General features: G+C 43.3%; 1 protein-coding gene across 2 annotated transcripts in view; it reads right to left on the reverse strand.

The window, feature by feature from the left end:
- The window catches only part of LRRC27 (leucine rich repeat containing 27), a 90,468-nt gene extending 80,079 nt beyond the window's left edge, over positions 1-10,389 (reverse strand). The window contains exons 1-3 of one of the 2 annotated variants that reach the window (XM_075935233.2): positions 10,199-10,389; positions 5,951-6,183; positions 5,475-5,605 (exon numbers count right to left, since the gene is read on the reverse strand). In XM_075935233.2, coding sequence (XP_075791348.1) covers positions 5,475-5,605; positions 5,951-6,163 — 344 coding nt within the window. In that variant the 5' untranslated portion in view covers positions 6,164-6,183; positions 10,199-10,389. The remainder of the gene's footprint in view (positions 1-5,474; positions 5,606-5,950; positions 6,184-10,198) is intronic. The other variant, XM_075935234.2, reaches the window with a different exon arrangement.
- Between the last annotated feature and the right edge of the window lie 5,858 nt (positions 10,390-16,247).

A 16,247-nucleotide genomic window follows, 5' to 3' on the forward strand; every position in this document is an offset into this window, starting at 1 on the left:
ACACAGACAACTTCTCGAAATTCTATGGTACAAGTATCTGGTCCAACTATCTAAAGGAGACTTAGCAAGTTACAATCACATGTAATCAGGAGCTCATTTGATTTAAGTGAGTCAAATGAGCTCCTGATTACATGTGATTGTATTGTAATTTGAAACAAAATTAAAAGGGAAATCCTAAACCTCATCCATGAAGGACACTGATGACTTAATAAATTCCATGAATAAGTCAAACAGTTTGGTATCTGGGCATCAGCAAGAACATACAGAATAAAGTATCTGTATTGAACACTGCAGAACTAACTGACCAACACAATACAAAGAACCTTTAATAACAGCATCATTTCTGCCAAACAGACCTTGGAAGAGATAAGCTGCAGATTTATGCAGATTCAGAGGATACCAATATTCGGTAGTGGTGGACAATTTTTCCAAGCTGTAGTGAGCAGGGATGGCCACTCACTGACCCTGAGGAAGAAGAACCCCTCTCTAAGCCTGGGTGGGCTGAAACGGACCCTGCCCCTTTAAGTCTTCAAAGGCCTAGAGGTGAAGCAGGAAGTATAAAAGCTGAGCCGATAAGCTCATTAGGGGGGCAGCCACTGGCGGGAGCAGAAGCCTACCCTGAACTTTCACACTGGGAGGACCCTGAGTATCCGGCTGAGGCTAACTGGCCTGCCGGGCCCGGTCATTGAAGAGGAGAACCTTATTTTCCTACTCCCAGACGTGAACTACGTAGACCCTGTGAACCCGCCGCTGCCTGGGAGCCAGGTACAGACTGAGAGGGAGCCCGGAAGTGGTCCAGGGGAAGCCAAGAATGGTCAGTTGAGCTGATAGCCCTTTGATGTGTGTCAGAGTGTTTTGGAGCAGATTCCCTGCTGACCCCAGTGGCCACCAAGGGCCAAGGCGGCCACTGCTAGGGCCCAGGGCCAGGACACGGTGGAGTAGGGAGGGCCCGCGTCCCCCCTGCCACCCAACATACTGGGTGGCAGTCTCCCCCTCTACATGTGAGCCAAACAACTGTGTGTTTTCCTGCCCCGCCCTGAACCAGGGCCTGGGCTAAAAGCTGACTGTGGAAACTGTTTGCCTGCCTACCCTGAACCAGGGCCTAGGCTAAAAGCTGACTGCAGAAACTATTTGTTTGCCTGCCCCACTCTGAACCAGGGTCGGGGCTGTATTGACATTTAGGCATTGCGTCCTGCCCCACCCTCAAGCCCCACTGTCTTAAAGGGGCCCCTGGACTAATAAGTATAGGCCTAAGCACCAGTCAGGGGCCCAGGATTGAGCAAGACCACTTACACAAGCATATAGGGTATGTCTACACTAACACCCTAGTTCGAACTAGGGTGGTTAATGTAGGCAACCGGAATTGTAAATGAAGCCCGGGATTTGAATTTCCCGGGCTTCATTTGCATCTTGCCGGGCGTCGCCATTTTTAAATGTCCGCTAGTTCAGACTTCGTGCCCGCGGCTACACGCGGCACGAACTAGGTAGTTCGGATTAGGCTTCCTATTCCGAACTACTGTTACTCCTCGTGGAACAGCGTTTTTTTCGAAAAGGTGTTTTTTCTGAAAAAAAACCCCCGCATCCAGACTAGTTTCACTTTGAAAGATCCTCTTTCGAAAGTGAGATCGGAAGAAGATATGCAAATTCCCGCAGAATTTGCATATCCTCTTTTGAAAATTCTATGTAGTCTAGACATAACCTAAGAGATTGTTGGATTTAGAACCTGGTAGATTATGTTTGTATTAGACTGCGTGAAGAAAAAGGATGGACAACTCCAGCTGTCAGAAAGAAAAATGATTTACTTTCCAGATCACCATTAAGTCAGACAGTGGAAATTCAACAGAAATTGTTGACTGTTACTGTTTGTTCAGACAGAACAATCAACAAGTAACCAGCAGTATCCCCCAGCCCTCAGAGCTGCCCGGGCACGCCATGCAGCCCTCCTGTGGTGATTTAAAGGGTCTGGAACTCTGGGCACTGCCCCTGCCATAGCTGCAGTGGCTGGGAGCCCCAGGCCTCCTAGAATGACCAGGCCCCAGAGCAATTGCCTTTTCTGTCCGCCCCCTGTCCTCCCCCCCATCATCGGGCCCATCAAGAACCCACCCAGTGACTGGGACAATTACACTCTACCCCCGGGTGCCTCTACTTATGGTTGATGCAGAACACCATGATGACTCAAAGATTCCAGATCAACCAGAGAGACATTGCAACTAATGAACAGCCAGCTATTATGAATTCAGGTCATGTAATTAGAAAATCAGTATGATTCAGAGACATTTAACAAACTGATAGGTACTGACCTTTAAAGATAGCGTGTTAGTATACATTTTGTAATATTCTATAAAGGATGAGATGTAATAAAATGTCAAACTGTATTATACCATTCAGCATTAAGTGGCGTCATGTGTAACATACCTCTTCTGGGAATATAACAGTTACACCTTGCCTTGTATTAAAGTATTTTAAAGAGAACACATCTTATATCTTCCTGGAATGGAAGATCTATTCCTGGTCAATAGCTGGCACATGACAGGATGCACCCTGAATCCATCCATATCTAACATCTGTGTAATTCTGATATGCACTTCCAAGCTTGTTAGATTAAATTAGAAGCTTAATTTTTGTATATGATACCATGAAAAAATGCTATATAACAGGTCAGGGACAAAGTACTCTGAAATTAAAATGGCTGCATAGTCTTAAGGATTTACTATAAGGCCTGATTTTGTGACACATGGTGATAAAGATAATTAGTATTGGTTTACACTTTGTTTAATTGATTTATGAGGTTTTCTGCTCCTTGTGAGACAAAAATTTGAGCTTCCCTCATAATACAGGGCCAGATTTTGCAATTTGAGAAGATCCTGGTCCCAGTGACTACATCCTTAAGAGCTGATGAATGTATTAGGATTTACACTGTAAAAACTAAAAACTAAATCTAAAATCGATTTTGGTCTCTCAGTTTTTTAGTGAAATGATAGTACAGTACCTGAACTGTTTGGTGTTAATGCTATAAATTGAAATCACTATAATTTTTAAATCCCCACTTTATTGTTTGTATCTGCAACATTATCTCCTGCTAAAACTATTATCTTTCACTGACTGATCTACCTCACTGACCTATGCAACATACAAAGTAATATGAGAAACCTGTTACTAGTTATTTTAAGTCATTCAATATGATAATCTAAAAATTACATCATGCAGCTGTTTGATTTTATTTATTATTTCTTAATCTCAGACACTAACTACTGCACACAGCCAGGAATAAATGGACTGTGAGCATGGGAGGCCCAAAGAGTTAGTAAAGGATATTTTCTTTCCTTCTACTCCAATAGTGGCCTCTCTTGCTGCCACTCTTCCCTAAGACAGAGGTTCAGTTACTGGATCTATTCAGGATACCATCTCCATCCATTTGGAGCATACACAGCAACAGCCAAGATTATACTCTCATGTGACTTCACTTTTTGTGTCATCCAAATAACCTCCAATAAATAATCCTTCAAAAAAAGTAGTAAGGAAAAGCTTGATATTCTTGATAAATGAGAAAAAAAAAGCAACAAAAATGTTAAAGCAAACTTTAAGGCCATCTTTGTAAATCATAGAGAAAATGTAATGGGAATTGGAATTTTTGCAAGTTTTCAGTAAAATACAGGCAGTCCCTGGGTTACGTACAAGATAGGGACTGTAGGTTTGTTCTTAAGTTGAATCTGTATGTAAGTCAGAACTGGCGTCCAGATTCAGCCGCTGCTGAAACTGATCAGTTTCAACAGTGGCTGAATCTGGACGCCAGTTCTGACTTACATACAGATTCAACTTAAGAACCACAGCATCCGCAACTCAGCTGCTGCTGAAACTGATCAGCGGCTGATTCCAGGAAGCCCGGGGCAGGGGCTTCCTGTAGTCAGCCACTGGTCAGTTTCAGCAGCGGCTGACTTGGGGACGCCTGGGGCAGAGCAGCTGGGGTGCTGCTGGGTTGGTCCAGTAGCGCCGCCGCTGGACCAACCCAGCAGCACCCACGCTGCTCTGCCCCAGGCATCCTGATTCAGCCGCTGCTGAAACTGACCAGCAGTGGCTGAATCAGGACGCCTGGGACAGAGCAGCTGGGGTGCTGCCGGGTTGGTCCAGTAGCGCCCAGAGCGGCGCTATGGGACCAACCGGCAGCCCCCCAGCTGCTGTACCACAGGCGCCCGGAGCAAAGCGGCGGAGCACGGGGGCAGCGGGACAGCCCAGACGCGCCGTGGCTGTCCTGCTGCCCTCGGGCTCCGCGGCTTTGCTCTGCTTTGCTCCCTGTCCCCCTGATCTTCAGACCAGGGGAACGGGGAGCAAAGCGGCGGAACACATGGGCAGCAGGCAGCCCAGACGCGTCTGGGCTGTCCGCGGCCCGCGTGCTCCGCGGCTTTGCTCTGCTTTGCTCCCCGTCCCCCTGGTCTGCAGACCAGGGGGACGGGGAGCAAAGCAGCGGAACACGCGGGCAGCGGGCAGCCCAGACGCCCACACGCGGGCAGCGGGCAGCCTGCAGACCAGGGGGACGGGGAGCAAAGCAGAGCAAAGTGGCGGAGCACGCGGGCAGCGGACAGCCCCGACGCGTCTGGGCTGCCCGCTGCCCGCGTGTTCCGCCGCTTTGCTTCCTCTCCCTGGTCTGCTGGAGACCAGGGAGAGGGCCCCGTTCGTAAGTCGGATCCGCGTAACTCGGGGATTGCCTTTAACCTTTCCCTTAACTATGTGCCTGAGTCAGAGCTGTTCATATGATGGTTCAGGGCAGCTGCCTCAGGCCCTGTGCTTTGAGGGGTGACCGCCTTAACCATCCTATAGATGGGTTCGTGTCCCATATTAACCATGAGGCCCAGAGTGGCCTAGGGGATTTCCTGCTGGAGTTGTGTACATTTAGTCAACGGTGCCCATTAATGTAGACTTGCCCAAGATATCACACTAGTTATCCCATATATGGAACCTACAATGGTCTTTTCACTGCACTCTTAACTTCCTGCCATTGTAATGGTAATTCTTTTCAGCACTTAAGTGACAGCTTTATTGTTGTGTCTCTACTCCGCAGTACTCATGTCTCAGCATGATTTACTTAGTTTATTTTTGCTAACCCATTTTTACATGACCCAAGATACAAGGACTTGAAACTATGGGATAGATTTCTCTCTCCGTTTCTTCCTCCTCGTGCCAGTAAATCAGGAGTAACGCAATAGAAGTCAATGAAATTAAAAAGGTGTAAAGTTGAAATGAAAGGGGAATCAGGCCATATGTCTCTGAAGGTGAAAGTATTTGTGAACTAACCTAGTGCACTAGTTAGTTGTAGTTGCTCATTTAGCTGAGCTTTACTAACCAGTTCTTGATTACTATTTTGCAGTTTTGAGGTCAATATAGAATTAACTTGCACAAAAGTCGGAGAATAAAAAAGTTACCGGTAAAGGCAAATAGATGAAGAATATTTTTTGTTATCAATACAAGAAATTCCTTACTTGTGACATCCAATCCCAGGGGGAAGAGTTTTAATTTTGTTATGCCGGAGATCCAGCCAAACAAGATTTGGCAGCTGCTGAAATAAATCCTTAGGAATTATGGATAAAGCATTTCCTTCCAGATGCAAATGCTAATGTAAAAAAAAATAAAATAAAACAAATATGTTTTAAAACCAGAATTAAAGGAGAATGACTGTTCCCTTCGCCTGAAGAACATTACTGTGAAAACCCTGGTAAACTGACCTATAAACTATCCTAAAAATTACAGTTTCATAAAACCATTAAGTAGATGATTGTTACAATCAGTTTTTTATTTAATTAAGGACTAGTTTTTATAAAGCAGAAGGGAAAAATTATAGTTAAGAATCTCTAGATTTTCCACTGTCTTTAAAATGAGAGCCATACTAGGCCTTTAATTGGTGCCTACAAAATTTAAGTCAAATGTGTAATTATCAGAATTACAGCAATTTACTCACCTTAAGGTTGGGTAATTTGTATATTTCCTCTGTAAGATGCTGAAGATTTTTCTTACTCAAATCCAAAGTATTTGTAGCAGTATACAATGTATCTTCAACAGCCTTCCTGATATCTTTTGATGAACTTGAACCAGATAGGTTTCTCTTTTTCTGACAGTCATTCTCTAAGTAATCACCACTATCATGAGACTCTTGAAAAAAGCTTTCATCCATTTGTTAGCAAACCTAAAATACTGACCATATAATGCAAACTGATTATCTGAAAGTAAGTCATAAGCCAAGAGCAAATAATAACAACAAAAATCCCACAGGTTTCTTTTCTGTGACTTTTATTTCCCACGTCTCCACTAGAGCTATGTGATACTTTAGAGGATCAGAAAATAATGAAATTATTCTATATTTTTACATTCATTTAAAAGTAATAACAAAGGGAAAAAACACTGGGTTCATGCTTCTCATAACAGCATCCCTTATATCTCTCTCCCACACCATCCCTTATATTTTGAATGGGTTTATATTTTCCATGCACCACATGATCTCCATCTCCTACGATGCCTTCTCAAAACATATTTCAAAGCTGAGTACAGTTCTGTGTTTTCTGGGATGGTACTTGCACCTTAGTAGTTTCCCAGTACCCTCTGTCTCCTCCAAATTCCCTTCCTCCCTCTTCCAACACCCACCTCTTTCTTTCTCATTTGTTCTAACTACCACAAAGACATATGCACTATAGAGTGCTCAAAACCCCTGAATATCTGAAGTGCACCTATTTTCTATTTCAAGTGATGGAGTCCATCTCAAAGTAGAACCAGAATTCAGAGGACTTCTCTGCTTAAATTACCATCTGTAAATTTAGAAAATTAGTGCTTATTTAGGTGGCAAAATCTGCAGATTATACTAAACTGGTCAAGATAGTTAAGTCCAAAGCAGACTGTGAAGAGTTTCAAAAGGATCTCACAACACTAGGTGAGTTGGCAATGACATGGCAGATGATTTGCAATGTTCATAAATACAAAGTAATGCATATTGGAAAACATAATCCCAACTATACATGCAAAATGATGGGCACTAAATTAGCAATTCCTCTCCAGAGAGAAATCTTGGAGTCATTGTGGATAGTTCTCTGAAAACTAGAGATATTAAAAAGCATTTAATAAGGTAACCATGTAGTCGCTAAAAATCTTAGTGGTTACATGTACTGCAGCATGTAGCAAAGCCTCCCCGGAAGCAGAGCAGGTAGCTCTTGCCTGCCCGGTTCTTGGGGAAGAGACTGCTGCAGCAGCAAATCGACAGCTCTTGCCTCCCAGGGAGGAGGCTTCTCTGCAGCGATGCTGCCTCCACGGGAAGTCAACTGAGTTTAACCAACACCATTAACCAATAAGCATTAATTTATCAGTTAAATGGTTAGTCAGTTAAACCCTAACATCCCTACTGAAAACATCCACTCAGTATATCTTATTGCCTTTATGTAAATCCACATTTTGAATACTGCATGCAGATGTGGTTGCCTCATCCAAAAACATCTTGGCATTGGAAAAAGTTCAGAAAAGGACAACAAAAATAATTAGGAGTTTGTAATGGCTGCCATTTGAGCAGAGATTAATAAAAGGGATTTTTTCACCTTAGAAAAGAGGAGACTAAGGGGGGATATGATAGAGGTATACAAAATCATGACTGGTGTGGAGTAAGTAAAAAGAGATAAGTTATTTACTTGTTCCCATAACACAAGAACTAAGGGTAACAAAATGAAATGAACAGGTAGCAGGTTTAAACAACAATAGGAAGTATTTCTTCATACAATGCACAGTCAACCTATAGAACCCCTTGCCAGAGGATTTATGTAGACCAGGATTTTAACAGGGTTCAAAAAAGAACTAGATAAATTCATGGAGCATAGGTCCATCAATGTTTTTTAGCCAGAATGAGTAGGAATGGTGTCCCTAGTTTGTTTAAACTGGGAATGGGTGACAGGGGTGACAGGGGAGGAATCACTTGATGATTGCCTGTTTTGTTCCTTCCCTCTGGGGCACTTGGCATTGGCCACTGTCAAAAGATAGGCTACTGGGCTAGATGAACCTTTTGTCTGACTTGGTATGGCCTTCCTTATGTTCTTATGTTCACTTATCTTTGTAAAAATCTTTGAGGGGCAATGAATGAAAAGTATAGTGTAAGTGCAATGTGTTGTTATGTAACATTGTTTCTACCATCTCATGTCTAAGTGCAGGAACAACTTAAGTATTTCTCTTTAACATCTTTAAAGATTTGTGGATATGCAGAGTGTGATGCAATCCTATTTATTTTAAAATGAGAAACTTGATCTAATGGCTAGAGTGCTAGCCTGAGACTTGGTAGATTAGTTGTATATAATTCTCTGTTCTGTCACAGAAATCTTCTGTGACTGTGGATAAGTTGCTTGGGCAGATTTTCAGAGGTATTCAGCCAACAAAAGATGCAGATACCATAAAATCGCGAGTATAATGTGCACCTACGTATAGTGAATACCGTTCCACGAGGAGTACAGATAGTTCAGAATGGCTACGTAGTTCGAACTATCTAGCCCGTGCCGTGTGTAACCGCGCGGCACGGGGTTCGCACTAGCCGGCTTTTAAAAATGGCGGCGCCGGCTTTATGCTAATGAAGCCCGGGAAATTCAAATCCCAGGCTTCATTAGCAAGTTCGGTATGCATACATTACCCCGCTAGTTCGAACTAGCGGGGTAGTGTAGACATACCCTAAGACAATGAGAGCTAGGTTGACCCTATAGTAAAAGACCAGCAAAAGGACTATATACATTGTATTGTAGAGCCTGACATTATATGTTGGTAAATAATGCAGTTTATGAGAACAATATAAACAACATGTTTGAGATAAAACTGTGTCTACATGATTTCCTTATACCTCAGTTACATTATGCAATACAGTTTGGTTTAGGTTAATTTAAGTAATGCTTTTTACCTAAAATTGTTTTTAAATTGTCATGATTAAATTCCTGTGATTTTCATAATTGTAAATAATTGATCATTTAGGATATTTGTTTACAGCACCATATATTCTCAATATTGAGTATTTTGATTTAAAGAAAAACAAGCTAAAAAAATGGTCAAGGCTGTTCCTATGTGCCTTCCCGTTCCTCAAATGTCAGTGGCAATACTACATAATCTTCCATTAGTTATTTTGTTTGACTGTTTGTTTATCATTCTTGCAGTTTTATTACTGTTGCAAAGTTGCTTAAAAGGAATTGTAGTGCAATCCTAACTGGCAGTTACAAAAATACAAACCAAAATCAGATTCTGAAAAACACATGTATTTAACTTTATTGAGATTAGTCTCACTGGAAAAAAAAACTAGTTAAGCATGTACGTGTTTTAAAGACCGAGGCCTACCGATCTGACCTGCATAACTATTCTCCATCTTTTGCTCCTTAGAACAAATATATGAAAAGGAGAAGATAAAAAGTATAATGCCCCTCATAGGAATGCTACAAGCCTCACTTACAGATTCATCTGAAAGTTTCCATTTCTTGTAATTTATTCAAGGATTTTACTATGATATTTAATAGATTAAAAAAAAAGAGCCCTTATTTATCTCCTTACTCCAAGTGCATGCACAGAAACACAGATGAACTTCTCTCACACTGGTAAAAGTTCAGGACTAACCCCACTGGAGTCAGCGAAAGCACACAGCTGTAGAACTGATGTGAGAGAAGAGAACCAGGCCCAGAGAGTTATAAACCATACTGGCTTTTACAGTCACAAAAACCCTGACACCGTGGTACTCTCACTAGGGTAACCAGTTTTTTAAACTTCATTTTTTTTAAACTGTGGCCCAGAACTCAGCCCTGCCAGGAAGGGTCTGGCCTTCAATTCAGAACCAGGATTAGCTCTATTAGGACCGCTTTGCTGCTTTCTGGGTTTTGGATTAGGGCTGCAGGGCAGACTCACTGACATGGGGACAAAAAACGAGCATCCCCCGGCCAAACAGTGCCTCAGGGAGGTTTGATTGTGGGGGGCAGTGCAGCGCCGCACCAGATGGCAGAGGGACTTGGTTGGCCCTACAGAAACTCCCTCCAGAGCTGGGGAGTGGTACGGAGGGGGGAGGTCACGGTACAGGACGCCCCAAAGCCCGACAGGCTCCTCTCCCAGCAGCAGCTGGCGCTTCCGCCTCCCTCAACCCCCTCACCGCACCCCAGCCTGCTCCCCCCTCACGGCATCCTCCAGGCCTCCCCCCCATTCCGGCCCCGCGAGCTCTTACCCTCCGCCTCCGGGCTGCGCGAGGTCCCGGCTCCCCAGCTCCTTTGTGCTGGCACCAAAGTGCAACAAACAGGCCCGTGAGGCAGCCGCAGTCTCCATAGCAACAGCCAAGCGGCGGGGAATCGGTAGCAAAAGCGCCTGCGGCCCTGGAGTTGGGCTCTTGCTAGCGGCGGCCGCCGCCACCCCCCGGCCCTGTACAATGGGGACTCGCGTCCCCCAAACCTCCTCCCCACGCGGGCCCCGCACAGTCATGGCCAGTCTTCCCCGCGTGCCCCACAAACCCGCCCCACGCCCTCTCCCAGCGCCAACTTCTGTGCAGCCTACACATTCTCCCTTCACCCAGAGCCACCTTCTCCCTGCACGGGGCCTAGGGTTGAACTGGACAGTCGGGTATTTGAGCTTTCTGTCCAGGAAACAAATTGAGAAAATACTGGACATATAAATGTCGGGTATTTGCTAATTAAGTTAGTTGTATTATTATGCGTATCAGTATGTCGGGAGACACGTTCACACTGCATGAGCATGTCGATCAGCCAGGCGCAGTAGTGAGGGGGGCAGGGCGGGATGGAATCTCTGGGGCTGGACTCACCAATGCGCCCCACCAGGACCGTGCATAGGACGGGCAGCACCCTGGGATCTGCGTGCACCCGGGCCAGCCCCATTCCCGGCAACTGGTTCCCCCTGCCCCCCGGCCAGCCCCGCTCCCTGATGGCTGATTCTCTCCCCCTGTTCCTGCCGCCCGGTCAGCTCTGCTCCCCCCAACCCTCTCCCGGCCAGCCCTGCTTCCCGCCGGCCGGTCCCCTTACCCCTCCAGCCAGCCCCGCTCCCTGCCGGATGGTTCTCCCCTGGCGAGCCCCACTCACCCCGACCCCCTCCCAGCTGGCTCTGCTCCCCTTCCAGCCGGTCCCCCTCCCCAATCTGAGATCAAGTGTGTCTGGTATTTTTTAAGCCATCTGGTTACCCTAGTGCACCCTCCACCCAGACCCCACCTAGTCCCTTTCCTCCCTGCACCCCCACAAAGTCCCTTCACAGATCCTGCACAGACACCCTAGACCTCCTTGTGTCCTACATAACCCATCCCCCAGCCAGACCCTGCACAGCCACCCTCCCCAATCTTTTCGGTGAAGTTTTTTAATTTTGTCCCCGCCCCAAATACTGCTCCTCCCCCATACACCTCCAGTCTTTGCCCCATAGACCTTTCTTCTTTCCCTTTCTGAGCCTACAAATCTCAGCCTTATAAGCACAGCTGTACTGGGTCAGACCCATAGTTAGAGTTGTCCCACCCATAGGATGAATTGGGCCGACCTCCCTAAGGCTCAAGTTTTGAGGCCCCTGTGGTAGCCACCCTAACCATTCTATGGATAGGAAGGCCCCCAGGGGGTTACAGAGGCCCGGAATGGGGCAACAGCAGGGGTTGCCCCCCGCGCCATCACAATGCAGGTGGTTGGAGCCAGAGTGGCCCGGGAGCCTGCTCCATTCCACCCCACTATTTCCTGGCTGTCTGCATTCCACGGTGGTGGGAAGCAGAGAGCCCTGGCTCCAGGATGCTCCACCTCCCACTGCCATGGAGAAGCAGGGTTCAGTGGGCTGGGAGAGGGTGACAAGGTGGGTCGGAGCAGGCATCTGGGCCACTTTGGCTCCTGCTGCCCACATGGTGAATGAGAGGAAACCCCAGCTGCTGCTGTGCCAGGCCCCCATAAAACTCCAGCTGTGTTGCTCAGGGGAGTGAGAAAGGGGGCAAAATGGGAGTGGAGCAGGGTCCGGTCTTGGGGAAGGAGGTGGGGGCAAGGGTGGGGTCTGTGGCAGTGGGTGGGGTGGGGTTGGCCTGGTCCTGTGCCTCTTTGAGACAGCCCTTCTCAAAGTCTATATAATCCAGTATCCTATCTTCTGATGACTGCCAGTACCAGATGCTTCAGAGGGAATGAACAGAACAAGGCAGATCTTTCAAGGCATTTCTTTCAAAATAGGGTGGTTGTTTTTTATATATTATAAGAGTGCATACACCAAATAATTTACAAAACTTTCTGATGAATAATCTTTGTAATTTATCATTTATCTGTTATACACTCACTTGGGGCACAATACTTAGCATCAAGAATTTACACTTAAATTAATAAACTAATTTCTATAAATAAACTAATTTCTACACAGGCCTTTCTATTATTGAGGTTGTGTAAAAAATTGGTAACAGAACCATGCAGTCTACCTTTGGTCCTGGCACAGAATTTCCCCTATAAGCCACTCTTTCATATGTTTATGGGTTTACAAACCATTTTGGTCACTGCTCAGTTATTTTTTCAAATTTTAGCTTTGGGATTTCATGGTCACCTACATCAAAGGAAGGAGAAATAATAAAATAAAAACATTCAGAAAACGATGGCATATCATGGTTTGATTCCAAAACAATTAAACAACTTTGTATGTGCATAACTCAGAATATTTTTTAAAAGTATGAAAGAAGTTTGATTTTTTTATTTTTTCCACAATGAGTAGTTTTATTGTTGTGGAAAGGGAGGTGGCTGCATTTATGGCAGCACGGTTGCATTTAAGCTTTCTCCAAATATGACTCCAGGAAGTTTGCAAGTTGGGGAACCACTTGCTTGAAAAGGAGGTTGGGGAGTGGATGGAGAAAACCTAGATGGAAGAAATTTTTCCTCTGTGCCTAGACTTTCAGCAGCAACACTATGGAGCAGCAAACTGTCTTAACACCATTGTGCCAGAAAGCATTTCACTAGGTAAAATGTAGCAACATTTCCTTATGTTTGTCATCCCTCAATATTTTTAAAAATAATTTGTAATATTTGGTCTTATTATATATCCAACATATGCAGTGACTAGTCCTCATTGCAGACTAGCAAAAAGTTTTAGAGTTCAGTTGCTCTGAGTTATTTGTAAGAATTTTTCAATGGAAAATGTATATATTAAATTAAGAAATGGATTAATGGTCTTAACTCAAATCTCCAATAATATTCATCTTTGTACTAAGTGTCTAGGTTGGTCTGGAGTGTACTTAATATTGCCTTAGTGAAAGGAGATGGACAAAAAGCCTTTTTAAACCGTTTCCGGCTCTACGTATCTATGATGGTGTGTCTGTCAGTAACTTCTACTGGCACCACTGTAAACAGACACCATGCAAAAGCTTTGACTTTCCTTGCAGAGTGATATAAAACAAAATTCAAAAGATGGTACCTTTGGGGATTGGGAAGAGGAAAATTTGTAAAGCTTTATGAAATAAAAAAATAGTGTAGACAGACACAAAATAAAAAAACCTAATACATATTGATACTTCTGGAACATCTATGGAAAACTAATCTTTCCTTACTATTTCAGGAATAATGAGGTGGGATGGGGTTTTGTTTCAATACTGCTTGTTGTAGTGAATTAGCAGTTTATTCATATCTAGTGAACTTTCAATGACTTGACTGTCATTTGTCTATGGTAACTAAATGAAAAACCTACCTGGTAATATTAATGATAATGGATTTGGGGCCTTAATTAAAGCCCATTGAAGTCAGAGTTGTAGAAGAGACTACCATCTACCTGTGTTTTTATCCCAAACTCTTCACAAAGGAATAGGATTACCATAAAGCTCACACATTATAAACATAGTATCTTTGTGGAAAATGGATTGTGGATAATTGCATCTGATATTTACTTTGCAAAGGAAGCTATTATAACCTTCATTTATGCCTTAGGGACAGAATTCTTCCTTCATGCAGTTGCTATTGGCTTTAGTGGAAGGAGCACATTAATATAACCAGGCAGATATACCTCTATTTTAATACTTTTTATGCATGAGCTAGTAAACTATTTGCCCATTCTCACTATGAAGTTGGGAAAGCTAATATACTTATGTACCAAAAAATAAAATAAAAATAAAAACATTTCTGCTAATACTTGAACATCATATGCTCTGTGTTCATTTCCCCCCTTTTAGTCACAGGAACCTTTATGTTATAATAGCAGTTTTGTTTCAGAGAAGCTAGAATCACTGCTTCTTTTTCCTTAACTGCAGTCAAACTTCTCTAAGTTCACAGCTGGTCACTATGGAATTTATTGTGATGACTCAGAGAGCAAATTGTGACTTCAGATGCTGAATAAGCAGCAGGAGCAGATGAGCTCTTAGAAGGGTCCTATTTTCTTACAGATATCTTCAATAATAAAAATAAACAGAAAATATATTGTGCACAGGAATAATTATTTCTAATGTGAATGCTCTATAAAATTTTCCACAAAGCATCATTAGTTCTTTATCCATTTGATTGCACTGAAGTTTCCAGGTATACACAGATAGAACACACTTGCTCTCTACCAGACTGATCTATAGCAACATCTCATTTTTGGAAATTTGGTATGATCCAGCTGAATGTTAATGGATGGTAATGCCTCAGCACTGATTACTAACAGGAAGTTTAAAAGAAAAATAATTACTTAAATAATATCCTGAATCTTAATTTTTCCCTCAAAGTTTCAGTTTTAATGTCTTCATTTCTCAAGAACTATTAATTTGGTGACAGATCTATGGTTGAGAAGATTAATAATTATTTGTGATATTCAGGAGACATAGCTGTGGAAAAAAACTACAAAATTTTTTATCTTTGTGTCTGTGCTAAGGACATGCAGTCAAGCTTGAGGTCTCTGAGGAAATGACTTTCGACTTGACCATGCACTCTTAACTTAATAAAAACAATAAGCATTTAAACAAAATAGAATATGGAATACTTTATGAAATAAATGTGAATCACAATCGTTAATTCAAAAATATTTTAAACGTGACTTTTAATACTGTTTGTTCAAATCCATATTCGAACTACCCAATTGGGTCTTTCCAGTGACATAAATCCTCTATGAAGCATGGACATGATATCACAATGCTACTGGGCATGATATCACAATCAGCTGCTTTTCCAGAAAAACTTGCCAGCTGTCTGCACTGGCCGCTTGAATTTCCACAAAAGCACTGACGATCTCATGTAAGATTGTCAGTGTACTTGCGAAAATACTATGCTGCTCCCATTCGGGCAAAAGTTGCGCAAAAGGGCCAGTGTAGACAGTTCAGATTTGTTTTCTGCAAAAAAGCCCCGATCACGAAAATGGCGATCGGGGCTTTTTTGCAGAAAAGCACGTCTAGATTGGCATGGACGCTTTTCTGCAAAAAGTGCTTTTGCGGAAAAGCGTCTGTGCCAATCTAGACGCTCTGTTCCGAAAATGCTTTTAACGGAAAACTTTTCCGTTAAAAGCATTTCTGGAAAATCATGCCAGTCTAGATGTAGCCAAAGAGTATTTAGATGATAATGAAAATGAGAGGAGGGAAGAAGGGAAAACAGAGGAAATGGCAATAAACATATCCCTTCCTAGTTGGATTTCATTTCCAACAAATCAGTGTTTCAGGCTTTAGAAGCAAAACCAGACAAGTACGTCTAATATTTCCCTCCACAGATCTTCCTGCATTCCAGTCTGCCAATGCAATTACAGGTCACTGATCTGCTTTTAAATTGCTTTATATGTAAAGAATTTGTCATCAACTTACCATCCCACACTAAAATCCTAACAGAGTTTCAAACAATTACAACCCATACTTGATGGGGACCCAGTCCTGAAAAAAATCTGTCTTGAACCTCCCTCTCTGGCTTTCAAACACCCCTCTCCTCCCCCGCATCTCTCCCAGCTTATCAGTGGCTAGCTTCCCACTGACCAGAACACAACAAAGTGGCACCAGCTGCTGCCAGAATAGATGCAAACCCTGCAGACACATTCCCATTGCTACAGTGTATCAGCACCTCCCCCCACACACATATTTCAAGATCCATAAGTCCTACTACACGTCTATCATAATTATGGGGTGTACCTCATCCAGTGGACTAAGTGCCCCAATAGCAATTATGTGGGTGAAATTAGACAGTCACTGAATGTACTCAGAAAGAAAAATGATAAACAGAAAAAAATCTTATCTCCTGTGGATGAACACTTTTCACAAAACTATCACTCTGTAGCTTCTGTTGCTGACCTATCAGTTCGCATCCTCAAAGGAAACCTGCACAACATCTTCA

The sequence above is a fragment of the Pelodiscus sinensis genome, chromosome 8 (genome assembly GCF_052426305.1).
Source record: "Pelodiscus sinensis isolate ZL-2025 chromosome 8, ASM5242630v1, whole genome shotgun sequence".
NCBI lineage: Eukaryota > Metazoa > Chordata > Testudines > Trionychidae > Pelodiscus > Pelodiscus sinensis.